Below are 27,386 nucleotides of genomic sequence, written 5' to 3'. Positions count from 1 at the left end.
AACAGAACTTGGATGCCTGATGCAGTGATGTTTCATCCTGGGGAACTGGGCAGAAGGAGAAATGAAGGAGAAGTTGGCCCTCCATGCCAAATGATTCCTTAGGCATTTGGTCTCTGTCTCTTGCAGGTAGGAACTGGGTCCCCTAAACCTTTCTGTCAAATCCAAGGCAGAAAATAAGAACATGGTCTTTCTCAGCTTTGAGCTTAGGGCAGGATGGCCCAGCTTCCCCCTCGGCTTTGTCTCTGGCTGTTTCACAGGCACATCAAACAGGACTTGAACTCCGCACACTGGACCCAGGTTCTCTTCCTCCTTCAGCTTCCTCCTTTCGCCAGGTCTCTGTCTAGCACTGTCCCTTTCCTGAGCACAGACTCGCATTTTGGTTCCTGAGCGAGAGGGAGAGTCAGAGCAGCGAGGCTGTACATATGCTTGCTTCTCCCCTCCCTTGCAGACCAAACAGCAGTGGTCTTCTAGGCATTCACTTCCTGCCTATGGGTGCCGCCTGCCCCACCTCCGGGCAGACACGCCTTCCCCTGGGCCCTGGAAGGCAGCCAAAAGGGACCCCACTGAAGGAATGTGAGTTCCGGGACCAGAGTCCTAGCTACAGCCCTGGCTCCATCCTGGTCTGCTGGTGTCCCCTCGGTCACTGGGGCTTGGCCAGAATGGTGGTACACAGAATGATGCATTTTGTTGTGGCTCTTACAAGGGTCCCGGCTTCCCTGATAGTTCAGTTGGTAAAGAATCCGCCTGCAATTCAAGGGACTCCAATATTCTTGGGCTTCCCTTGTGGCTCAGCTGGTAAAGAATCTGCCCGCAACGCAGGAGACCTGGGTTCGATCCCTGGTTTGGGAAGATCTCCTGGAGAAGGGAAAAGGCTACCCACTCAGGTATTCTAGCCTGGAGAGTTCCATGGACTACAGTCCACGGGGTCACAAAGAGTTGGACACGACTGAGCCACTTTCAATTTCAAGGGTCACTGGGCCAGTGCCTCTCTGTAAAACCTGTCAGCTCATACTCTGCAGCCCTACATAGCCAAGCAATGCCAGGGAAACATTTCTAGAAGGCATTTTGAAGAGCACAAGAAATACTCCAGCTGGGAAGGGAAAGCCCCTAAAACCTAAAAGCACTATGTAGAAGCAACAAGAAGTAGAATCCATTCATTTGTTCGTTCATTCATTTGACATATTTATCAAGTGGCTACCAAGAGGAGGGGCTTCCCAGGTGGCTCAGTGGTAAAGAATCTGCCAGCCAGTGCAGGAGACACAGGTTCAATCCTTGGATCGGGAAGATCCCCTGGAGAAGAAAAGGGCAACCCACTCCAGTATACTTGCTTGGAAAATTCCACAGATAGAGGAGCCCGGCAGGCTATAGTCCGTGGAGTCGCAAAAGAATCAGAAACTAGGACCTAGGAACTAAACAACAACAACCAAGAGAATACAGCAAGGAACAAAACAATACAGGTTAAAAATATGCTGCCCCCATGGAGCTTCCATTCCAGACTTCAAGCAGAGGCCGGGCAACCTCTGCCCTAGAGAACGACAGCTGATGTGTCTCATAGACAGACAGGGGAAAGAAGGCAGTGTTTTCCCTCGTCGTCTACCCTAGAAAACAGGTGACCCCGGGTCAGGTGGCACTAATACTCCGCTGTTGGGTCTGCCTTGTTTTGCAGGAGTGCGCTACAGCCAGCAGGGAAGCAATGAGGTCACTTCCTCCTCAACAATCAGTCACCATGGCAACAGCGCCATGGTGACTAGCCAGTCCGTTTTACAGCAAGTCTCTCCAGCCAGCCTGGACCCGGGCCACAATCTCCTCTCACCTGATGGTAAAATGGTGAGTACACCTGGGCCATTGTAGCTCTGGAGCTGATAAGATAAGAGGCAAAACAAACACAACTTCTCACAAGGCCTGCCTGAAACAATGAACCATTGTAGCCCCACAGGGGAAAATGGGGGCCGTCCAGAGTTGGAACGGAAAGGTAGAGCCAGTGACCCAGCCTCCGGCGGGTGGAAGAGGTGTTCGGTTTGAACCCAGCCAATAAATCTGACAGAGCCCTGCTCTCATTTTATTGATTGAATGCCTCATAAAGGAGCAAGCCGGGTGGGACGCTGTTTGTTTTGGGGCTGCCAGTGACATTTAAGTTGATAAAATGTTCATTCATCCCCAGCCACCCCCCAACCAACCCAGGGCCTCCAAAGCCAGATTTTTTAACCCAGAGAGCACCTCACTTTGAAACAAGGCCCCCTCCCTTCTCTTCAGCACTCCCCTGATGCTGCCTAAGAGGGTGAGTGAAGTCAGGATTGAGTGGGTGGTGGGAGGTGGCGAAGCCTCTGGCCCTGGGGTTTTGAAGGACCCTGGGCGGCAGTGACGATCATAGCACAAAACGGTGGGTAGGGTGGGGCAGTGCTTGTTGGGGGTGGGGTTGGGAAACACCGACTTTGAAGTTTGCAATGACCGGGTTCCAATCCCAGCTCTGGCACTTAATAGCTGTGTAGCCTTGGCCAGGTTCTAAGCTCTTTCTTTCTCGTCTATAAAACGTGGGTAATAACACTAGGGTTGTTGGCGGAACAAATATGATAACATGAGAGGTACTCAGCACTGCGTTTGGGACGGTAAATATTCAGTGAATGACAGCACGCTGGTTTAGGTGAATATCAGTATTATTTTCCCCTCAATGACGTGTCCTCTAGCGGTCACCACAGCCCACCCTCAGATGTCAGCTGAACACCCCGGTGAGGAAGAGTCTAGTTGATGCTGAATTTTCAAGGTTCTAAGCCACAAGGGACAGCAGCGCACCCTGGGGAGGGTGGCTTCCGAGACAACACGAGCGTGACGACACTGGGAAGGGTAGGACGTGGAAGACTTGATTCTTCGGGTCATGCTCTGTGTTCCAGGGGAGGGAGGAGCTGCGGATTCCTGGCTCCCAAGCCCGAGGTGGAGCCCTGTACCCTCCAGGTGTCTGACCCAGAGGCAGGTGGGGGCCGGGGTGGGGGGCGGGGCAGGGAGCCGATGCCATTTTAGACCTTGACGTGTGCACCGTGTAGGCAACACAGGAATGGTGAGTCACAGGTGATTGAGTCCCCAGCTCCCTGGAGGAAAAACAAAGTGTAGTTTCCGAGGGGAGTGCCAGCTCTAGTCTGGGGACCTGAACCCATGGCTTCCTGGTCCTGGGCTCTGCCACAGGAGAGACAAAAGATGCTCCCGTGGGAGGCATTTTGCAGCCCCCTTGCCCACCCCTCATCCCTTAAGCTTCTTTGGCCGCCTCGTGAGACCCAAGGATTGCCCAGACTTCCCCGGAGGAGAGGTGGGGCCTTGAGGAAGAGATCATGGCTTCCCAGTGGAGGACATCTGGAGGGAGACCTCTCCTGTTGCTTGAAGGCCCTTGGTGTTTCCCTGTGAGCGCTTCTTTCCTTCCTCCTGAGAAGCAAACGGCCTCACCCAGGCTGGGACGCTCCACAGGCAGCCTCAGGACACGCTCCTTTCTTCCTCTTCTGCTCGACAGCACCCTGATGGGCAGTCTGTTATTGGATTGATGATTGACCAGGACAGCACACCTCACCGTTAGCAAACACCTGGAAGCTTGTTTGCAGCGACCAGCTTTTCACTAGTTTCCAACACCCTGACTCGTATGTTATGTCACTATCGCTGGATGCCCAAATTCAGGAGTCTGTTTTTGGTTAATAGGTAACAAGCCCATCACAGATCTTGGTCCACCAAAGACAGAAGTGGAGAGTATGGTTAAAAATAACCCCGGCATGGGAACCAGTGTGCCCACGTCTTGGGCTGTGTTGTTTATCAGCCAAAGGATGGACATTGCCTAGTTTCAGTTTCCTCATCTGGAAAATGGGGGCTAACCATGCCTGCGTCACCAGGGTGATGCGAGGATCGCCTGTAATTTTGCTGTTTGGGGGCTGAGCCCCAGCCAGGGAATGATAGTCCCTGTGTGCTGACTTCAAGTAGAATGTGCATTTGAAATCATCCCCCAGGGATTGGTTTTGGAAACAAGGGTGACCCATTTGAGCTTTCTTTCGCACTCCAGGGACCCCATCCCATTCTGGAGTGGTACACATCCGCAAAGCGCTGGCCAGCTTTCAGGTTGCAGTCTGTGCGTGTCGAACCTTGCGTTTTAGAAAAGCCCACGCTGGATGCTCTCATGGCATCAAAGCAACAGACCCCCATGGTGAAAAGCTCAGCCCGAGAGGTAGATCACCCGCTCTTCATGGCCACTCTGCCACTTGCGCACATTTCTTAATTTCTCCAAACTTCCGTTCCCTTGTCTGCAAAGGAGGGGTAACAGTATCAACCTCGTAGGCAGTAGGCATGTGAAGCACATAGCAAAGGACAGCAGAAGGCAACGCTGATGCCATCCAAACTCTCCAGATCACCCTGTGACGATGGTGACTGATACTCTTGGCAGCTCTCTGTCTTCCATCAGTCCTGGAGGCAAAGAGGTGATGGTTGCATTTTATTCACTTTTTTAATCTTTTTTTTTTTTTGATATGGATCATTTTTAAAGTTTTTATTGAATTTGTTACCTTATCAATTTTTTTTTTTTTTTTTTTGGCCTCGAGGCATGTAGGATCTTAGTTCCCTGACCAGGGATGGAACCTGCAACCCCTGCATTAGAAGGTTTAGTCTTAACCACTGGACCACCAAGGAAGTCCCAATGGTTGCATTTTAGAGTAGGAAGAAACTTGACCAAGGTGACCCAAATAGGAAGGAGATAGAATTTGGGGTTGAGCAAAACTGGGTTTGAATTCTTGCTTCCTTGCTTACTAGTCAGGTGGCACAGAGCTACTCTCTCGACTCTTTTGAGGCTCAGTTTACACAATCTGTGGCAGTGGTTTAATTGCTCAGTTATGTCCAACTCTTGCCACACCATGGACCGTAGCCTGCCGGGCTCCTCCATCCATGGGATTCTCCAGGCCAGAATACTGGAGTGGGTTGCCATTCCCTTCTCAGGGGATCTTCCCGACGCAGAGATTGAACCCTGGTCTCCTGCATTGCAGGCAGATTCTTAACAGACTGAGCCACACGGGAAACCCTTCTTAATCTGTAAAACAGGGCGATAATCATAATGCCTTCCTACATGTGTCCTTATCTGTTGAGGACAACCAGTGAAGCCCTTTAGAAACCTTAAAGCTGGGGGCGGGGCAGAGAGGCTCAAGAAGGAGGGGCTGTGTGAGTACTTCTAGCTGAATCACGTTGCTGTGCAGCAGAAACCAACACACCATAGTAAAGCAATTATCCTCCAATTGAAAATAAAATTCTGCTTTACGTGAATGATTTAAAGAAAAGAAACACTAAAACCATACACGCTCTAAGTTGTTTTTATTATTGGCACCCACTTTTCTCTTTCACCATTGAAACCAAACATTGAAATGGCAGAGATTACTGTCACTCCATTGACTTTCTGCAAAGGACTGCATTACTCAAGAGAGTCTGAAGGCAGGTCACTGATTTTTTTTTTTTTTTTTTTTTAATGACTCTGACATTTTGAAAAACAAGTCCAGCAAACAAGCTGGTTCTCTCTTGTTTGATGTGGTCAGAATTCCTTCTTGGTCACGTGACCCCTAACTCACAACGTGATGCTCATTTTAAAAACACAAACAAATCTGTTTGGGTTTTTTTCTTTCTTTCTTTTTCAAATTCACTTGGAAGCTATGGGATTGATCAGAAGGGCAGGCAGGAGATAGTGTCTTCCAGGGGTACTGGTGTGAGAGCTATAATCTGAGGAGCTCTGGGTCACAAGGAAAAGGCAACTCAAACATCTGATGTATGTATCCCAACCCTAAGTCACCTATGAGCATTCCTGGTGCCATCAAGAATGTCTGGGTTAGTTCAGAGTGAGGGGGGAACAGTCCTTTCTTAGTAATAATTTTTAAAATTATGTTAAAACCACAAAAAGTAAGCTACTTAATCATGAATAAAAGTATGTTGTGTATATGTGTGTGTTGTGTGTGTGTAAAACTGAAAGCTCCTTATAATTCATGGGGAAATAGTGGAAGTGTTTCTAATAACATAGAATCAAATTAAGCATGTCTATTATATCTGTTACTGGTTAATACTATTCAGAAACTTCTAACCCATGCAATATGACACATAGACGTATTACCACTAGCAAGGAGGAGAGACCTCTTTAGCATTATATGCTTGTAATGCCACTATATATACACTTGGGAAAATGGCAGTCATTAAGGAAAAGACAGTATTAGGAATAAATGAAAAGATTCAATCCTTAATAAAAGGAATCATAGTGGCCTTGGATAAAATACACAAAACTCAGTAGCTTTCTCTTACTAATCTGTCATTAAAATATAATGATGAAACAGTGTGGGAGTACCTGGGACCAAGCCTTATTTACTAGTTTTGTCATTACGATAGTGGCTCCTTGAAAGAAAAAAAAGGGGGGGTTTTGTTTGTTTTTAATGTATAGTAGAGATTTGGGAAAATTAGAGAAGCCCAATAATGGATAATGACTGATCTCCCCCAGACAGACCTAGGTTTGAATATCAGAGGTATCACTTATTAGGTTGTTGGTTGTTGGTTCTCAGGCAATATGCATGTCTACTCTGAGCCTGTTTTTTCATTCATGAAATGGAAGTGGCAGAAGCATCTGCCTCATGGGTATAGTGAGGTTTGTGAGTTAATTCATGAGTAGTGTTTCCCAGATCTTATACTCAGTGAAAGCTTCCATGCACTCTGGGCCCTAGACCTGGGCCCTAATCTGCTACACTTGGGAATCCCAGGGCATTTCTCCAGTTATTATTTGTAGCAATCACATATTTTTAGCACCAATCATATAGACAGCATAGAGCAGAACAGAGGATGCTTTTTTTTCCTTTTTTATCCATTTTTATCTTTACTTTTTAAACTTTTTTATTTTACATTGAAGTACAGCCAGTTAACAATGTTGTAACAGTTTCAGGTGGATAGCAAAGGGGCTCAACCATACATATCCATGTATCCATTCTCCCCCAAACTCCCCTCCCATCCAGACTGACCTGTGACATTGAGCAGAGATCCCTGTGCTGCATGGTAGGACTTTGCTGGTTATCCATTTTAAATAGAGCAGTGTGTACATGTCCATCCCCAACTTCATAACTGTCCCTTCCCAGCATCCTCCCCTCCTGAAAACCATAAGCTCATTCTCTAAATCTGTGAGTCTGTTTCCAGAACCATTTCCAACATGAACCAGTGACAATCATATCACGTGGGCTGAAGAATCTCTAAGGCAGGCTAGTAACTCAAAGGAAGTCAACAAAAATGCACATGAGGGAAGGGATTATGGTCAGTATTACTTACCTCTCTCTCCTCTGTATCTAGAACAGTGCCTGTCCCTCAGTTGGTGCTTAATAATTGTTACTGAATGAATGCATGAATGCACCAGTGAGTTAGCTGTGCCAAGGAATGGCTAAGTGATGTCATTTTGGACACTGCTCTTTGCAACCTGGGTTCCACTCATGCTGCTCTTGTTTTTTCTCTCCAGCAGATCTCAGTCTCAGGAGGAGGTTTGCCCCCTGTCAGCACCTTGACGAATATCCACAGCCTGTCCCACCACAATCCCCAGCAATCTCAAAACCTCATCATGACCCCCCTCTCTGGAGTCATGGCCATTGCACAAAGTAAGCTCTGTTCTTGGTCAGAAAACATGGGGGCAGGGAGGAGTGCTTTGGGAAATGAGTCAACATGATTAAAAAAAACAAAAACAGTAAAGAAGATATTCTTCCAACTCATCCACCACTTATAGATTTGATTCAACTCATTTCATTCCTTATCTCTCTCTTCAAGATTTGGATTGTTCAGCCTAAAATTAGAAGAAATTAGGGAATGGAGTTGAATCTGGGTCATAGCTTACCAGCTGTGTGTCTTGGGTCAAATCATTGCATCTTTATGAGGGTCAGTCTTCTCATCTGTAAAATGGGTTGTTGGGACAATCCAATGACTGGGTATGTAGACATGCTTGTACGTTGATAAAGTATGAATATGTATAATATTGTAGCTTATATTTTTGTCCAGTGTTCGTTCCTATCCCTGAGTATGTGGTGGGTTTTCCAGGAGGTTGGGTTGTGCTGATTTTTCTTTGTGTTGTTTGAGGTAGGGTAAGACATGAGGTGGAGTAAGACTTGATGAAAGTGAAAGAGGAGAGTGAAAAAGTTGGCTTAAAACTCAACATTCTGAAAACTAAGATCATGGCATCTGGTCCTATCACTTCATGGGAAATAGATGCGGAAACAGTGGAAGCAGTGTCAGACTTTATTTTTGGGGGCTCCAAAATCACTGCAGATGGTGACCGCAGCCATGAAATTAAAAGACGCTTACTCCTTGGAAGGAAAGTTATGACCAACCTAGATAGCATATTAAAAAACAGAGACATTACTTTGCCAACAAAGGTCTGCCTAGTCAAGGCTATGGTTTTTCCAGTGGTAGTGTATGGATGTGAAAGTTGGATGGTGAAGAAAGCTGGGCGCCGAAAAATTGATGCTTTTGAACTGTGGTGTTGGAGAAGACTCTTGAGAGTCCCTCGGACTGCAAGGAGATCCAACCAGTCCATCCTAGAGGAGATCAGTCCTGGGTGTTCATTGGAAGGACTGATGCTGAAGCTGAAACTCCAATACTTTGGCCACCTCATGTGAAGAGTTGACTCATTGGAAAAGACCCTGATGCTGGGAGGGACTGGGGGCAGGATGAGAAGGGGACGACAGAGGATGAGATGGCTGGATGGCATCACCGACTCAATGGACATGAGTTCGATTAAACTCCAGGAGTTGGTGATGGACAGGGAGGCCTGGCGTGCCGTGATTCATGGGGTCGCAAAGAGTCGGACACGACTGAGCGACTGAACTAAACTGAACTGAAGACATGAGGGGCTCCCTTCTTTTTTTTTAAATATAAGATTTAGTAATTGATTGATCTTATTTTGGACATGCCCCCATGACATGGCATGTGGGATCTTAGTTCCCCAACTAGGGATTGAACCTGTACCCCCTGCAGTGGAAGTGCAGAGTCTTAACTATGGGACCACCTGGAAAGTCCATGGGCTTCCTTCTTAATGGGGAATTCTGTATGGTCAAATGAGACCTCTTTGGCAGGTGGTGAAAACATACTGAGAAGGAACTCTGCAGGAAACTGTCATAGCATCTCTGAGCCTTGACAGATTTAAAGAGAAATAGATTGTTTATGCCCAGGCCTGAAGATAGAGCGAGGCATCAGGTCCTTCCCACCCTGGGGGCTCACCTCCCACAGCCAACCTGTCCCTATCCATCACAGATGGGCCCTTTCAGCGCAAGAAGGCTGCCATGGGTGTGCCTGTGGGTGCCACTCTCAGAGTCATGATGTTGATGCGTATTCAGTGTATTTTCTGCCTTGTGTTGACAGCTCAGGCCAAGTCTTCCCTGTGATCCAGGGAGCATCCATGAGAGGTTTTGGGGGAGAGCTATGGGAGGTATATTTCCCATCTTTCTTCTACCCTGGGGATCACCCGCTGTCTTCGTGGCCTCCCTGTGTCCAGTGCCCACATGAACCACTTATTAATTTGTTCCTGCCTTTTTCGCTTCTCTATCCACTCTCCCTAAACCTTATCTAGCCTCAGATCACTTCTGAAGGAATGGACTTATGTGCTCCTTGAGGGCAAAACAGAGCCAGGCCCATAGGAGTCACCTGAATTTATTGAATGAGTACATTTGGCCCCCTGTCTGTCCTCAGCTGCTGGGAAACTGATGCCCTCCCCACTTAGCTTTATAAAAGGAACCTTTAGAGGTCTCACAAAATAAAAAAGGTATTTTAAATTTGCTGCCTTTTCATGGGGCCGTCTCCAGGAATATGGTAACCGCACTAAAACCAGGGTTTGAGAATGAGATCAGATTCCTGAAATCAGCTTGCTTGACTTCTAGGAGATTTTATTAAAAGGCCCATGGATAAGATATTGCATCTCTATTTCTACAACCAAAACTATACACAAACTGTCCCACTTACCGTCTTTCTTTGCACCTCCAGCTTTGGCTGACACACACGGTTCTATATTTTCTTAGGCACTATGTGAATTAAAATTTTCCCTGGAGCTGTTACACATTTTTTTTTCATTTTGCTCCTCCTAATTTTTCGCACCTATAATTCTCTACCTTCTCACAATAATCTTATTCTCCTATTGCAGACAGCCAATACCAGAGTGCACTGACCTTAGATGGGTGTGTGTGTGTGTGTGTGTACTTGGAGTGGGGAAAGCATGAAGCATGATGAGAGGGTCACCAGCAAACATTGTTGAGACACACAGTCCTACCCCAGGGAGTGTCAGGATGAAGAATCGGTTATGGAGTCCAAGCTTGTTCTGCTGTCTGCACCACAGGCCAGTAAATCGAGAGACGAGTTGTTGAGTAATAAATAGCCAACTCCTGTCCTGTTGAGTGGGGCTTCCCAGGTGGCGCTAGTGGTAAAAGAGCCTGCCTGCCAATGCAAGAGACATGAGACAAGGGTTCGATCCCTGGGTTGGGAAGATGCCCTGGAGGAGGGCATGGCAACACACTCCAGTATTCTTGCCTGGAGAATCCCTTGGACAGAGGGGCCGGGCGGTGGGCTGCATTCCATAGGGTCGCAAAGAATCAGACACGACTGAAGTGACTTAGCACGCACATCCTGTTGAGTATGTGGGCCCTGCTTGGTCACTGCAGAGGCCCAAGGAGAACATGATAACAGACTCCCCAGCAGTGCCAATTCATCATTCCCTACTCACCTGTTGGACTGGATAACATGCTTCTTAAGCAGGAACCAGTGCCCAGAAAACAGATGGGGAAGCCAAGAGTCACACTCCGCAGGAGCTCGAATGACATCAGTGGCTTTCAATCCTGGAACTGAGGCACGTTAGGGGCACAGCCTGTGTTGAAAATAAAATTCCTGGGCCTCACCTCCAAAGGGTCTGACTCATTCTGTCTTGGGTGGGGCCAAGGAATGTGTATTTCTTAAAGGGCTCCTCAGGACGACTCAAAAACAATAGGCTGGTTGCAGAACTAGGTCCTCCAATGTCATCCACTCTAGATGGCATCATTTGCTTTTCTAGGCAGAGACTTCCTGAAAAGAGCAGTGGCGATGGTCTTGGGGAGAAAACAGCAAATACATGGGGCTCCCTTGGAGTCTGAGACCTTGTGGGAAAGTTAGGAAACAGGAGATCAAGGTGTCAGGTGAGACAGTGCCTGGAGGGGAAGCTGAGCCCCTGGGGAGTTAGAGATAAGTTGTACTGAGTGATCAGAGGACCCCTCCTTCCCAGCCCCACCCAGGAGAGCCAGGAGAGGGCTTATTCCCCTTCCCTTCTCTGCTCACCTTTTAGGTTTCTGATAACAGTATCAGCTAAAGCTCTGCACAGGCCATTGTTGAGGCCTCTGTGCTATCCCCACAGAGCATTTCCACCTCCTGTGAACCTGCTTATGGAACCCTCTCCATCTCAGGAAAGGCTCTTAGGTGTCTTTTCCCGCATCTGCCTAGGAAAGAGATCTTTTTTCTGGGTTTCCATCTTCAGCTTGTTCTACCCCTCCCACAACTATTTCCCAGAAAAAAGTGAAAAAAAGTGGAGTCACTCAGTCGTGTCTGACTCTTTGCGTCCCCATGGACTGTAGCCCACCAGGCTCTTCTGTCCATGGGATTTTCCAGGCAAGACTACTGGAGTGGGCTGCCATTTCCTTCTCCAGGGGATCTTCCCAACCCAGGGATTGAACCTGGATCTCCCTCATTGCAGACAGGCGCTTTACCATCTGAGCCACCAGGGAAGCCCCCCCCCCCCCCCCCCCCCCCCCCCGCAAAATGAGGTCAAATCAAAGGAACCTTGGCAATGCCAAGAAAGAAGTTGGGAGTATCTTTCCCCTCATCCTCCCATCCCCAGCCCCACCCCACTTCAGCTACCTGCCCCAGAATCCCGCCCAGGGAGCCAACAGAGGGTGGGTACCAGGGACCTGATCTTGGCAGCACTGGCTCCAGTTCTAAAGAGATCTCAGGATACAGACACAATACAGAACCACAGAGGTCCCCGTCCTCCAGAACAGAAAGATGGCAACACCTACTGTAACCACCAGCCTTCAACTTATTACTTCCTCCTTCCAGTAACGTGGTCTTTCCATTGCCATCAGCCCTGTGCTGCCAGATGAGACACACTTCACAGACTGGCTGAGTCGCTGTGTTTTATCCCCTGTCTGCTCTAGTTAAGAGAATGAGCATCTGACCTCTCTCAGGTCATTGCACAGCCAGCCGAAGGAGGGTCTTCAAGCTGCACACCTCTAGGACTGTGGAGGAGGTTTTGTTTTTTATCAAAACATGGGCCCCTGCACACTCCTGCCCCCTGCTGGACAGACATATCTGGGCGGTAATCTGTACCTTAGAGTGGATGCCTTTAACTCAGTCCTGAGTGCACCAGGGCAAGCCTCCCTCAGAGCCAGGCATGGATGAAGTGGGCAGATATGCTGCTGTGGTTGTTCAGTCGCTCAGTCGTGTCCGACTCTGCAGCCCCTTGGACTGCAGCATGCCAGGCTTACCTGTCCTTCACTGTCTCCCAGAGTTTGCCCAAGTTCATGTCCACTGAGTCAGTGATGCCATCCAACCATCTCATCTTCTGTCATCCCCTTCTCCTGCCTCCAGTCTTTCCCATCATGAAGGTCTTTTCCAGTGAGTGGGCAGACACAGAAAGCTGCAACCCCAAGGGAGCTAAATTTGGGAGTTCAGAGGACGACTCCGGGGAACCTTCAGACCTCAGTCAGGTCATTGAAACCCCATTTCCATCTACAGCTGTCTGTGGAATGTGGGCGAGTCACCTTATCTCTCTAAGCCTCAATTTTTCGGTCTATAAAATGGGTCTATAAAAATCACTTCCTGGGCAATCGCTTATGTAATGGTCTCAACCCAGTGCTGGCAAACAGCCAGGGCTCGGTTGCTGACCGTTCAAGTCTGTTCGCCTTTGCTCACCCCTGAAGCCGTCTCTGATCCTTCCTCTCGTTCTCACAGGCCTCAACTCCTCCCAAGCTCAGAGCGTCCCCGTCATCAACAGCGTGGCCGGCAGCCTGGCAGCCCTGCAGCCCGTCCAGTTCTCCCAGCAGCTGCACAGCCCCCACCAGCAGCCCCTGATGCAGCAGAGCCCCGGCAGCCACATGGCCCAGCAGCCCTTCATGGCTGCGGTGACGCAGCTGCAGAACTCACACAGTAAGGACCCGGGCACGTCGGGGAGGGAGCACCAAGGGGCCTCAGCAGCCAGCGTCTTCACTCTCTGGGTCTGAATCATCTTGGAAACTTCCTGATTTGGTCACTTTTCCCTACCTGTGATCAACCAAGACAATTTCTTTCTTTCATTTTTTAAAAAATGTGTTTGGCTGCACTGAGTCTTTGTTGCAGTACCTGGGCCCTTCAATCTTCGTTACAGTACATGGGATCTTTAGCTGCAGTATGTGGGGATCTAGTTCCCAGACCAGGGATTGAACGTGGGACCCCTACATTGGGAGCACGGAGTCTTAGCCACTAGGTCACCTGGGAAGTCCCAAGACAATCTCTTAAGCACAACTCTTACACGATGCTGTGCCTTTTCTGGTCCTCTTCTCTACCCCTGGAATTCCCAGGGGAGATTTTGCAGAGGACAGTTAAGCCCGATATGGGAAGAGAAGCTAGAGATAGCAATCTGGGGAGGTAAGGTAAACGTGGAACGAACCCATGCCCCCTTTCCCACCCTGGTTCCCATGAAAGAGATCCTCGGGCAAGCACACCCCTTTTCCCAACGAGCTTCAACTTAGCCTTTTCAGTCCAAAATTCCAGGCAGCTATTATCAGATGATCAGACTTGGCATATAACTTGCCTCCTAACTGTCTTCTCTGAATTTGAAAAATCTTCCGGAGTCCCCACACTCTCCGATTTCCACACCCCAAACATGTCTAATTGAGAACCATCAACATGGGTGGAAAAAACCACCTGCACACGGAACATTAGAGTTTCTGCCCCACACAGAGAGGCTGCTTCCCACCCCCGATGTTTTCACCTCCCCTAAGACTACCTTTCAACCATTTAGCTTTGGGGGTGCTTTTGCCATACTGAGCAGCATGTGAGATCTTAGTTCCCCAACCAGGGATCGATCCTGTGCCCCCTACCTTGGAAACATAGGATCTTAACCACTGGACCCCCTGGGAAGTCCCCCTTTCAACCATTTACTTCCCACCCACCCCTAGCCCCCATTTCTCCCCTCCTGAGCCCCAGAGCCCCAGCTCTCTGGCTATGTCAGGCTATAGGCCCTTGCCTCCGAGTCTGGGGAGAGAGCATGGGGAGGATGGTTTTCTGTCTTCCAGCACAACCCCATGGACACACTTGGGCTGCCTCCGGAATAGAGCAGTAGTCTTGCATCAGACAGGCCTAGGTTTAAATCCTGGCTCTGAGCCTTAGCAGCTATGTAGCCGGTGGTAATTTCCTCAGCCACTCTCAACTTCAGTTTTTTCATCTTAAAATGGAAATAGTGTGCATGTGGAGTCACTATGAAAGTGAAACAAACGGAGGTATGAACTGTGTTTGGTAAGCATTTAGAGTTCTTAAAATGTGGACTTCCCTGGTGGTCCAGTGGTTAAGGCTTCATGCTTCCAATGCAAGGGGCGTGGGTTTGATCCCTGGTTGGGGAACTAAGATCCTACATGCCATGTGGCCAAAAATTTTGAAAAATAAATATTTTAAAAGAGTTATAAAAATGCAAATAGTTATTTATTAAGGGTGTCTAATAGGAGGAGGCAGGGGTAGGAAAGAGGATTTCAGTTTCTCTTCTGGCTGCGAGTCTGAGGGGCAGCGGCTAAGTTCAGCCTCCTTCTACGCTCGGGGCTCCATCCCGCCCCAGGCCTGCAGAGCTGGTTTCTGCATACCATCTCACATTCCAATCACATTTTCGTGGCTTTTAAAAAATCTGCCACAGCCTGCAGCAGAGCCTGGGACCACATGTGTTACACTGTCCTTCCTTCCCGGTCCTGACAGCGTGCTCCCCCCGCCTCACCTGGGCAGGATTCCTCAGCGGCGAGGCTCGGGTGGGACAGTCAGAGAGGGGTCACCAGCAACCTGTGGGCTGCTGAGGCCCCGCTGTCCTGGCTGGCTCTGAAGAGAGAGCTCGTGGGGCCCCAGACCAGGAAATAACCAGCCTCCCACCAAGGGAAGGACAGGCTGAGACGGCAGGCTGTGACCTTCACCCCCATTCCCTACTGGAGGACTCCTTGGTAGAACAAGCTGGTCCCTCCCTCAAGGCCAAACATCCACATGCTTTCCGGGCTGGTCATGTGACCTGGAATTTACATGAATCTTATGGATGAACTAGCATGAGTCAAAGGTTCCAGATCTGGTGGACACATACTGGAAAAACAAAAAGTGAAAACCACATGCTTCTGGAGCTTTTGTTGGAATCTAGGCTCAGGGAGCTTCCCTAGTGGCTCAGACGGTAAAGAATCCGCCTGCAATGTAGGAGATGTGGATTCAGTCCCTGGGTCAGGAAGATCCCCTGGAGAAGGGAATGGCAACCCACTCCAGTATGGAGAATCCAATGGATAGGGGAGCCTAGAGGGCTACTGTCCGTAGGGTCGTAAAGAGTCGGACACGACTGAGCGACTAACACTTTTGTCCATCGTACTTCATTTGTGTGATGTCATAAGGCATTTTAGTGCAAACTGGGACAGCCCAAAATCATACAAGTAACAACACCCATGTCTACTTAACAATTATTAATCAATCTACAGTTGCTAGTGTGAGACCTGGGACTTGAGTCACTACAGAAATAGTAAGCAAACAGGCCAGCTCCTTCATTTTGCCAGCTACTAAGAACTTTTTCATACTTAAATTCTCAGCTGCACCACATATGCCCCAGGATCAGTTGTGTTTTGGGGTTTTGTTTGTTTGTTTGTTTTTGAATATTTATTTATTTATTTGGCTGTGCCGATCTTAGTTGCAGCATGTGGGACCTAGTTCCCTGACCAGGGATGGAACCCTAGCCCCATGCATTGGGAGCATGGAGTCTTAGTCACTGAACCACCAGGAAAGTCCCAGGATTACTTGCTGTACCCAGGCATCCAATACTTTGAAAGTCAGGGGGAAAGAAGTGCTCCCACCGCCGAAGCACTGGCCACCTCTATGTACCAGGCACTGTGGAAACCTATTTATCTATTTGGTAAAGTGCTTTAAACATGATCTCTTTTAATCCTACAACAGGTATCATTCCCATTTTACAGAGGAGGAAACTGAGGCTAACTGAGTTGATTAAGGAGCCAGGATTTAAACACATGGCCATTCTTTTTGATCACATCACACTGCCTTGCCCAAACATAACTACCGCCCACCGCCACCCCCTTTTATCTGCCTGGGGAGAAAGGAACAGTAGTGTGGGATGAGGGATGGTCTGTAGCTGTGCTTACAGTCTTGCTCCTTGATCTTGTCTTCACTCTGTCTCTGCAGTGTACACACACAAGCAGGAGCCTCCCCAGTATTCCCACACCTCCCGGTTTCCATCTGCGATGGTGGTCACGGATACCAGCAGCATCAGTACGCTCACCAGCATGTCTTCCAGTAAACAGGTAATGCCGGCAAGAATGTAGGGGCGGGGAAGGGATGACTATGACTACTGATGTGCAGAGAGCGTGATGAGTGTGGACTCGGCCTCAGTGTGGTCCTTCTGAGGCTCCCCTGGTACTTTCTAAAAGAATCCCTGAGGTCACAAGGCAAAGAAGATGGGCCACAGGCTGAAGGGGCTTATTGCTCCCCTAGCATCCCTAACAAGAGCACAAGAGTAGCGAGTGCAATCAGCTGCTGGAGACTGGATTATACAGAGCCTGTAGGCACTGAGGTTGAGGATCCCCAGTGGATTGGTCATGATCCATGGACAGGGTGTTTCTGAGGAGGACTCAGAAAGTCAGACCCTCTGGAGTCTCATACTTTCTTTGCAAGAGGGATCCCTGAGGATTTCCCATCAGTTAACGAATAGAGAAAACGAACAGTGAGTCAGAGGTCCCAAGTCTGATTCACCCAGTTCAGAACTCATCCTGAACCCCCAATTGCTGTAAGCTCCAGAAAATGACCCAATTCTGCCAACCCACGGGGACTCCCCCAGTAGACAGTCTGGCCTTACCGGGGGCCCGTGTTCACTTGGTGTTTTATAGAGAAGCTCAGAATCAGCTTCCTGGTGCATTGAAAGTGGGGAATCCAGAGGCTTAGTCACCATTTCAGTTGATGACTAATTCCCACCTCCACATACCTAGAGGGAGGGGATGAGGGTTAAGATGACCTATGGTGAAGCCACAGCTTGGGCAGCTGGACTCAAACGAGACGCTGAGAGTTAGGAAACAGGACAAGACGTCTGAACACAGGTCGCAATTCCAGAGTAACACAATAGGACCTTTTAGTAGCTGGGATCTGTGCAGTGTGGGAACTGTTTGGCCTTTATTGATCGCTAGATAAGTAGGTGACAACCTTGAACTTCATGTCAGAGGCTCCCAGCAGCATTTGGTCCTGTGGATGGTCTTTTTTTTTTCCCCATCAAATCGCACTTCATCCAATGCCATGTGCTCCTGAGCAAGTTCTTTCATGGGCTCAGCCTTCTCTGTTCTTCCTTTGCCCCCATCTCTTCCTGGTCCTGCAGTGTCATGAAATAGGTGGATTCAGTTCCTGGCTTTGCCACTTGCTCGGTGACCTTGACCTCCCTGAGCCTTCACTTTCCTCATCTCTAAAACAAGTCGTGGCATCTACTTGTTCTGTGGATTTGATGATGCTGTGTAGATTAAGTGCCTGGCACATCTTGGGTGCTGAAACACACATGACCTAGTCCTTCGGGCTGTAGAATGAGGTGGGGTAGGTAGGGAGAGGTGTGTGAGACCCACTTTGCTACCCTTCTCTCACCCATTGGAAGATTAAAGGACAGCCCCTGTTGCCCTGCCCTTCGACTCCCGTGCGATTTCCCACTCTTTGTAGTGAGCAGGGAAAACATTTATCTGTGTTCACCAATCTCAATCAGGGGGGCAGCCAGGCGCAGCAGCCCTGCTTGGGAATACCTTCCCCTTTGAAAGGTTTATCAATCCATCTCCCGCTTGGGCAGCCCTGGATGGGGCTGTGATTAATGATTCCTGTCTTTCCCAAGTTGACTTTGATGCTTACTTGTTGAAACAAGTCCTCTGCATTCAGGAAATAGCCTCTTAATCAAAACACTTCGAGATGCTCTCTGAGATGCTGTACCAGCCCCCAAACGGGACCAAGTGGCCAGCTGACCTTGATGCCACATGAACGACCCTCTAGAACTACTGTGAAGTCATCTCGAAACCCCCAGACATTTCAGGAGTCTGACGATAGACTCACAGTTCTATAGGATGATGACAATGACATTCAGTAAGGCTAACACTCTTCATGTAATGCTGTATGGTTTATGCTTCTCGTGAACATTATCTTGTTGTTTTCTTTTCGCCAAAACCTCCTAAGAAGTACAAAGAAATAAACCAAGGCTCAGAGATGCAGGGTAACCTGCCCAAAGTCACACAAGAGATAATATGCTGGGACTGAGCTTCCAGACTTTTGGCCTTAGATTCTAAATCCTGGACTTTTCCCACTTAAACAGTACTTGTCTTCCAATACCGATCTTTCTTTATTTTTCACTGCACTGGGTCTTCATTGCTGTGCGCAGGCTTTCTCTAGTTGCAGCGAGCAGGGACTACTCTTCCTTACAGGACAGAGGCTTCTCGTTGAGGTGGCTTCTCTTGTTGCAGAACATGGGCTCTAGGGCTCATGGGCTCCGTAGTTGAGGCGCAGGGACTTAGTTGAGACAAGGCTTGTGGGACCTTATTTCCCAGACCAGGAATCAACCCTGTGGCCCCTGCATTAGCAGGCGGATTCTTAACCACTGGACCGCCGGGGAAGTCCTGGCAATACCCGTCTTTAAAATGCCCATGGTAATCACTGCTCTTGTGGTATGTAACAGTCATGAACAAGAGTAAAAATTAAACCTACATAACTATATTCCAGTCAGGAAACTTTCTTGCTTCAAACAGCAGGAGAAGAGAGGCTAGGAAAGATGGAATGAAATGAGGAGGGTGAAGATGCTGCCTCCTGGCAGCAGGAGGAACCCAAGGTGAGGAAAAGTTGTACAGGCTCTGTTCTGAAGGTAAAGGGTCAGAAGTGAGTTTCAGAAGGGAATTGGTGGCAATTCTGCTTTTTTGTTGTTTGAAAGTGTTCTTTTCCAAAAAGAATTTCAAGACTATTGCTAGGAATCAGGGGCCCATGACGTAAGGAGAGGAAGATTCCTTGGCCAAATGTGTTGGGGGAACAGCTGGGTTTAACAGAAACCCCACAGGACAGGGCTTCTCAGAATCTCTCCTGTGCCAATGTGGGCATTGAACCGGGACCCATCCTGGACAGGGCTGCTTTAGAGGCATCATAGAATGCTAGGAAAAGCCAACGGGTCTGAGCCAATCCTGGCTCCTTCACACCTGCTCCGTGACCTTGGGCAGTTAATTCAGGGCTGTGAGTCTGTTTCTTCATCTCTGAAGGGGAAGCTCCCCCCTCCCTCATACAGAATATTCAAAGTGCCTGAAGATCATGCCTGGTACTGAGTCATGTGCTCGAAGTGACAGCTTCCTCCCTCTTCCTACCCCTTTCTGTCTGTAATCCCTTAGAAGGCACCTTCCATTAGCTCCTTCAGTATTGAACTCACTGCTTGGTCTGCACGTGGTCAAAGGAGGTTCTGACAGTGCCATGTCTCAGGGTTAGGACCATCTCTCTGGCACATCCTGCCTCCTGGGCCGGGGCTCCAGATCCCTGCTTCCCACTCTCCTGCTGCACAAGGATGCCCTTTCACCCACCTCCCAGGAAAAAAAGCCAATAGTTCAGGGCCTTTCAAAGCACCCAAGCCCTTCGTGTATGGCCAAATGCCTGGGCTTTAGTAGATGTTCAGTAAATATGAATGAGTGAATGAATGAGTGAATGAATGAATGAATTCAAATCTAGCGTTTTTTTTTTTTTAGTACCTCCCATTTGCCATGTAGCACTCCAGGTGCTTTTCCATCTTACCTTTAATGGCTAACCCTCCTGCAAGGTAGAAATTTTTACGCCTAATTTACAGAGCCAAAAATGGAGGTTCAAAGATGGGGCAGAATCTGGCTAAGCATACAGGATGGTAAATCTGGAGCTAGAGTTCCAGTCTTTGGTTCTTCTCACTCCAAATCCACTCACCAACACTCACCTTCTAAGATCCATTTTTGAAGTGCTCATAAAAATGACTCAAGGTTATGCTGACCTGAGGGTAAAGCCAGGATTTGACCTGGTCTCCCAGTGTTTTCCATCGTCAAGACAGGCATGCCGCAAGACCTTGTGGATCATGTTTCAGAAATCTCAGGCTGGAACTTTCTTGCTGGGAATCCTTGGCAGTTACTGCCCTCTGTCCTTTCCAGAGCCTGTCTCCCGCCCCCACCCCCACCCACAATGAGTCCTGGCGAGTTACCATCTGAATGGGTCTCTGCCTGAGCCTCCTGCAAAAACAACAGCCCTCCAGCCTGGAAACCAGACCACAGCAAGCACCAGCCTTGGCTAGAACAAGTGTGGGCAGGCTGTGAGCAGACTCCTGTTTCCACAACTCTAACCACCGCTCCACTTCCTAGTTTATATAGAGAGAGGTCAGGAGAGGACCACCCCCTCACCCCACCCTCTGCCCAGAGCAGTCACCCATCAGGGGTGCTGATGAGAAGGAGGTGGGCAGCTTCATCATAAGTCCCCTGAAGCTGCACCCACCCTGCCACCCCCTCCTACCCCTTCCCCACCCACTCCCGACTTTCCCCACTGGTGTGAGGCAGTGTGGGCTTGATGGTGAAGAGTCATTAGACAGACCCTGTCCCCAGCTTCTGCCACTTTCTACCCATGTGACCAAAGGCGAAGGTCCAGCCTCTCTGAACTTCAGTTTCCTTACCTGTAATATGAAGATAACGATTCCTCCTTTGTGGGATCATTGAAAGGGCAAAATGCAATAAAACTTGTAAAACACTCAGCTCAGTGCTTGGCTGGGAACACCCAGTCTGTGGCAGCTGGGTCAACCTCGGCTTTCCCTAGGGTAACCTTGGGTGTCTTTCAAGCTTAGGAAGGAGGATTTTAAATGGCAAAGGGCATTTATTTCCCCCTGGTGTCCCACTCAGAAGATAAAAGGCAGTAATCTTACATAGTGGGTTTTCTGTTGAGACATCCTGGGCAAGTCACTTAAAATCTCTCTAAGCCTCAGTTCCCTAATCTAAAACACTGGAGGTATAGTCATTACTTGTAATGAACAGAACTATCATTAATCTAACTTAATAGATTATTAATAATCATCTGTATTCACTGTCTCCACTTCCTCACCCCCAATTCTTCTTATTTTTATTGAGGTATAGTTGCTTTATTCTCAGAGTTTCAACATAGCAATTCACAATTTTTAAAGGTTGTACTTCATTTACAGTTATTATAAAATATTGGCTGTATTCCAGTATCCATGCTGCACATTAGATCCTTGTGCGTTATTTATTTTATTCATAGTAGTTTGTACCTCTTAATCTCCTCTCTTGTCCCACCCCTCTTCCCTCTCCCCACTGGTAACCACTGGTCTCTTCTCCATATCTGTGAGTTTGTCTCTTTTTTATTATATTCACTAGTTTGTTATATTTTTTAGATTCCACATGTAGTGACACCATACAGTATTTGTCTTTCACTGTCTGACTTATTTCACTAAAATATGATGCCCTCCAAATCCATCTATGTTGTTGCAGATGGTGAAATTTCATTCTTTTTTATGGCTGCATAGTATTCTATTGTATATACCCAGGGTGGGGGGCTGGTGTACAGAGACCTGTACACCCCCACAGTTCTCTATTGAGAGCATTCCAGGCTGGCTTTTGTCCCCACATTCCTGAAACCCCTCTTGTCCATCTCATTAATATCTCCACGTTGCCAGATCCAGTGGTTACTTCTCAATCTCTATCTTTGACATAGCCAATCACTTCCTCTTTTTCTCTCTTGAGTCTTAGGACATTACCCATTCCTGGTTCCCCTCCTGTGGCACTGGCCACTCCTCATTTCCTTGGCTGCCAGCTCATCTTTGCAACATTTATTCGTTGAGGGGTCCTGGGACTCATTCTTTGGCCTCTTCTCCTCCATGTTTATTCCTGGGTGATCTCCAGTCCCATGACTTTGGATCAGATGTACACGACCATGGGTCTTATCATTCTATCTCCAGTACTGACCTCTCCCTTCAGGGCGGATTCACAAACCCAGTGCCTCTTTGGCATGTACAGGTGCATGCCTAATATACCTCACCAGCATCTTGGATCGAATCTGCCTAACACAGCAGCTCTTCATTTTGCCCCAGTTTCTCCTGACCCAAATTGCTTTCTGCTTGGACTTGTCCATTTCCAAAAATGCCATCAGTTGTTCAGGTGAGACTCCTGAGAGTACCCACGATCATTTCACACCCCGCATCCCACATCCCGTCCATCAACAAGTTCTGCTAAGGGTCCTTTAAGATGCATCCTCCATCTGACTGCTTCTCACCTACCCCATTAGTCTTGTGCTCCTGCAGGAACTCCCCATTCCTGCCCCAATGGGGTGGGTGTGCTCTGTTCTCCGCTCAGCAGCCAGAGTGGTCTCTGAGAAAGGAAAATCCATCATGTCACCCCCACCTCCCCGCCCCTGTCAAAAGTCTCCATTAGCATCTGTTTGTAACCAGACTGAAGCAGAGACTTCCAAGACCCTATGCGGTCAGACTGGAGCCTCTCCTTCCTCTGTCCCTCGGCTTCAGCCAAACCAGAGCTGAAGGGCTCCCACCACAGGACTTCTGCCCCTGCGGTACCTTCTGCTGGAATATACTTTAGTGTGCATCTTTGCATATGCTTGTTGCATTCAGCTCAAATCTCAAAGAGTGGGGGAATCACCTCCCGAGCCCCCCTACATAATTTCTTCCCTCTTTCCTCTAGTCTTTGTGACCTTTTACCTTGCTTATTTTTTGAGAGTATTCATCTCCTCCTAAACTTTTATGTTATGCATTTCTTAACTCATTCATTGTTCGAAACTCTCACTGAAATGTCAGCTCAGTGGGGGTGGGGACAGAGTCCTGTTCACAGCTGCATGCCCAGCGCCTGCGAAAGTGCTGAGCATAGGGAAGGTCCACAAAACCGTGTTAAATGAATGAATGACGATTACCTGCCTCAAAGGCATGATGTGAGAATTCTATGGAATGATGCATGTCAAGGCGTTCCTTAGCAATGCAGCCTGACACACAGTAGGACCTTGGTAAATGTCAGCTCTTCTCATTATGGATCAGATCTTCTTAGGGTGAGGACATCCTTAAGAATCCGCCAGCCGCTCCACCCTCCAGACGGAGAGCTCTGTAGTCACTCAGGGACCCCCAGGCAGGGTCCCCACGGGGCTGGCTGAACCGGGCCTCTGCTCTGAGGGAGCCCAGTGCGCCCCTTATCAGATGTTTGTGTTTAGACTCTGAAGGGGGCAAATAACTCTCGTTCCTTTGACAACATTTAGGGCTCTGCCACCATTTTATTATGTGAGCAAACATTTGATAGCTGGGAAGCCCATCCCTAATGACAGGTCATAGAATCTCGCTGGCGTCTGCTTATCTGTTCTTGGTGTTTGCTCTTCCATTGAAACCTGTAAGGTCACAAGCCGTTTTCTCTCTCCTGCACCTGAAATCTGAAAATTGGAAAAAGCTTGATACGGAGGAATAAAGAGACTGGAGAGAGCAGGGGTGGGTGGAGGGAGGAAGAGGAGGCAAAGGATATCAGAGGACCCTGCCCAGGAGCTCAAGAATGCAGAAGGGCCAGAAAACTGTCTCTGTACATGGACGCAGCACTCAGCCCCATTCTGAGGAGCACTGGGGGGTCTGGGGGTGGGGTGGGGGACGGGGAGCAGCTCAGACCGGGGCACCCCAGGCAGCTTAACAAGGACAGTTGTATCAGCACCATGGGGAGGACGGCATGACTAGCAGCCCATCTAATCCCTCAACGACCTTCATTATAAAGGTGGGGAAACCAAGGCCCAGAGAAAGGAGTTTGGACAAAAGCAAAGCTCGTAGGGACTTTTCCCTAGAGGTCCAGTGGCTAAGACTCCACACCCCAAGGCCAGGCGCCCGGGTTTATCCCTGGTCAGGGAACTAGATCCCACATGCTGCAACTAAGAGTTCGCATAATGAAAAAAAAAAAAAAAGAGTTCGCATGCCGTAGCTGAGACCTGGTGCAGCCAAATAAATAAATATTAAAAAAAAAAAAAAGCTAATAGAAGGCTCTTAACCTCGGTGTAATGTAAAGAACACCAGCTGGGAGGTCTCCCAGAATTGGTTTGAAACTCTGGCCCCACACTCTCCTAATTCCAAAACCTTGGGCAATTCCTGGACTCTCTTTGACCTTGCTTTCCTAATCTGTAAAATGGACATAATAGCAGCCCCATACAAGGCTATGGCTGGGAGAACTGGTTAATGGGATAATAGTGGGATAAAAGGCCTTTAACAGTGTGATAGATATGTGAACGTGTTGTGTGGGTGTGTGTGTCTGTGTGTGGAGGGGGGAGTGACTGAGGGGGGGAGTCTTGAGAAAATGAACCGTTAAGTCAAAGGGCAGAACCTTCCTCTGAGGTGACAACAAAGGGGAAAGGGAAGAAAGAGAAGCAAAGCGGGGGGGAAAGGGACTCCCCGGAAGGAAAACGCGAGCTCTAATCTTCCATAATAGTTGAGATGAGCAAGACTCATGGCACTGGGAGTGGAGGCTGCCCCACATGGGGGTCTGGCTCTTCTCAGGGACTCCTGCATGCTGGGTCTCCTACCCCAACCCACCCAGAAGCCTGGTCTCAAAGGCCTTTAGCCCTTGGATCCCAGTCCTCTGACTTCTTGTCTTGCTAGTAGCAAGCATTATAGAAAGCACTTTGCCATTTCCCACACTCCTTCCGGGTGGAGTGTTAGTACGTGATGATTCTCTCTTGTGCTCTGTGGCCTTGGGGCTGATCATAGACAGGCGGCATCAGCCCAGCCTGGGAGTTGATTAGAAATGCAGGTTCTTAGGCTCCCCCCCTGCCCACTGAGTCAGAATCTACCTTTTAACAGGATCTCTGCTACTCCATTTGGGAAGGGATCTGGGGGACCCCTGCTCTTAGAGGTCTTAGGAAGAAACCCTTACTTCCTTCAAAAGCAAAAGCTCCCCATCCAGCTGTCATTGCCACAAAACTGAGCAATTTATAAAAAGCACTCTCACAGGAAGAGGAGTCCCATTTCAGAATAAAGGTTGGCAAGTTATGACTCTTTCAAGGCCATTGGCAATTCACTTCTCTCTTCTGAGGTGGCCAAGGAATCCGGCTCCCAGATGTTCCTAAAGGGTGTGTGTTTCAGAACCAGCCCTGCAGGACTCTGAGGGCACAGGGTCCCCACACCTCCAGCCTCCAGCTCTTTGCTGGTTGAGTTGGGTCTCAGCTCCCCCAGACAAGCCAGATGCTAGGGGCCTAGGTCCCCGACAGAGGCACACAGCTGAGCTATCTCTCCTCTCTCTCTGCAGTGTCCTCTCCAAGCCTGGTGATGCCCACACATCACTTACTTTGTGCACAGCGACAAGGACCCTTTTTTCCACACCATCACCCTCCGGGCAGCTGTCACGGAGAAGCGCAGCGACCCAACACGCAGCATCTGCGAGAGGTCCCTGCTCACCTGCTGTCCTGCCGGTGCCTCGGACACTCGCTCTGAGAGGCGCAGCCCCTTCTATGCAGTATTGTCATGATGCCCCTCCCAAGAAGTCGGGTCTGTCCTAGAGGCAGGAGACAGAAGCGGCGGAAGAGGAAGAGAGAAAGCCGTAGCGTCTGCATCACTCTCTTTCATCGAACAAACTGAAGTGAAAACTTGAATCTGTTACTGAAATGAGAAGAGGAGGACACGTGCTATTGAACTGAGCCAAACACTGTAAATATCAGCCACCTCCCCCTGTCCCGCTCCCCCAATCCCGGCTGATTTGGAGATTTCTTTTAAAGAAGTAAATTTGTCCAATGGGTGTAAACTATAAACTACTGTAATTAAGTGCAATTTCCACCCTCTACTTCCTCTCCCTTCTGCCCTGAATATAATACTAAAGCATCTATTGATTTTTTCTGTAAAGGTCAGAGTTGAATTCTCAAAGTGATTTGCCCCCTCTCTTGTCCCCCACGGAGAAATACCTAAGGCAGAAGTGAAGCCCTTGACCCACTTCCCCGGCCCTGGACACACACAGAGACTGTGTATTTTGGACTGACTGCCAGCTCACTCTGATCTCCTGATACCAAGACACACCTCTGGGTCCCTGGAATGGCTGAACAGAGTGTCAGAGTAGTGTCTTAGCTTCCGGAAGAGTTGGGGGACCAGCCAGGACAGTCCCAGGAAACCCCAAGGCTGGCTGTTTGATAGCACACAAAAAAAGTTGCCCTTTCAGAAAACCTCCCATTAAAACAATTTATTTTATCATGGCCCGGAGTCTCGTATTTCTACCTCTGATGCTTTCCCTGCCTTGGTTTCTCCAAGAATCCCTGTCCCCTTGTCTTCTTGGAATTTTCCACTTACTCCATGGGGCTCGCTGCTGCATGTCCCATTGTCTTTAGGCCGGCCTTATTGCTGAGGTAAGAAAAGTTTTTTCCCCCAGTCAGACTCCAGTACTTTTGTCTTTCTGTGACTCATCAGAGTAGACATGGAGCCAGCTCTCGGTGACTGTTGGTCACAGGAACAGAGGAAAAAGTAGGAAGTGTGGAATCACCATGGGTAACATTGTCAGCTTCATTTTAAGCATGAACTCCAACCTTTCTTCCCTCCCATAGGGCTGTTAGTCAGGAGAATGGCTCCTGTGGGTATCACCTCCTGCCTGGGTAATTGCCTCCAGTAAGGATGCTAATGAAGACAAACAGTCCAAAAGGTGAAAAGCCAGAGGACTAAACACTCTCCAGCAGGGGCTTTGCCACAAATAATCCCGCGTTGACTCTAGGAAGAAGGAGGCTGGACCTTTCCTCCTTGCCGTCTCCAGCATAGACCTACCAGTGTGTTGTTTCTGGCTTCTAGACAGAGCAGTTCCCAAGCTGGCTATAAGTGAGGGCATCATGCTAAAGAAGTCCCAAGCAACAGGTTTTTCAAAATCTCAAAGTAGTAGAAGATGCGGTTCTTAGTGAGCCAGGCAAAGGTACTGAGAGCCCAGGGCAGGGATGGAGACTGTTAGAAATGATGACCTCTTTTGGCTCCTGGCTCCCCTCCAGACAATGTTATTTGGGCTAAAGTGGTCAAGAGAAAATTCATGGATGGGTTGAAAAGGGCCGGGGCCAAAGCCGAGCACCTTGTGTCAAGAGAAGCCAGGATTTGCTGACTCTGGTGGAGATGTCTTATTGGTTGGCTCCTGTGAGTTCAGGAAGAGGAAGGG

General features: G+C 48.7%; 1 protein-coding gene and 1 long non-coding RNA gene across 7 annotated transcripts in view; one reads left to right on the top strand and one right to left on the bottom strand.

The window, feature by feature from the left end:
- HNF1B (HNF1 homeobox B) overlaps positions 1 to 26,451 on the top strand; it is a 62,909-nt gene extending 36,458 nt beyond the window's left edge. For 2 of the 6 annotated variants that reach the window (XM_061142748.1, XM_061142746.1), the window contains exons 5-9: positions 1,667 to 1,827; positions 7,487 to 7,619; positions 12,976 to 13,170; positions 16,426 to 16,544; positions 25,518 to 26,451. In XM_061142748.1, the coding sequence (XP_060998731.1) occupies positions 1,667 to 1,827; positions 7,487 to 7,619; positions 12,976 to 13,170; positions 16,426 to 16,544; positions 25,518 to 25,538 (629 nt within the window). In that variant the 3' untranslated portion in view covers positions 25,539 to 26,451. Of the gene's footprint in view, positions 1 to 1,666; positions 1,828 to 7,483; positions 7,620 to 12,975; positions 13,171 to 16,425; positions 16,545 to 25,517 lie in introns of all 6 variants that reach the window. The other 4 variants (XM_061142747.1, XM_061142745.1, XM_061142749.1 and 1 more) reach the window with 3 other exon arrangements.
- On the bottom strand, positions 23,498 to 25,803 carry LOC133056889 (uncharacterized). The gene is made up of 2 exons (XR_009692926.1): positions 25,667 to 25,803; positions 23,498 to 23,670 (listed from the first exon to the last, which is right to left on the bottom strand). It is a non-coding gene; the product is annotated as an uncharacterized LOC133056889 (long non-coding RNA).
- Positions 26,452 to 27,386: the final 935 nt, after the last annotated feature.

This window comes from Dama dama, chromosome 5 (genome assembly GCF_033118175.1).
Source record: "Dama dama isolate Ldn47 chromosome 5, ASM3311817v1, whole genome shotgun sequence".
Lineage (NCBI taxonomy): Eukaryota > Metazoa > Chordata > Mammalia > Artiodactyla > Cervidae > Dama > Dama dama.
The sequence above is the reverse complement of the archived record's forward strand: the minus strand, read 5'-3'. Positions and strand labels throughout refer to the sequence as shown.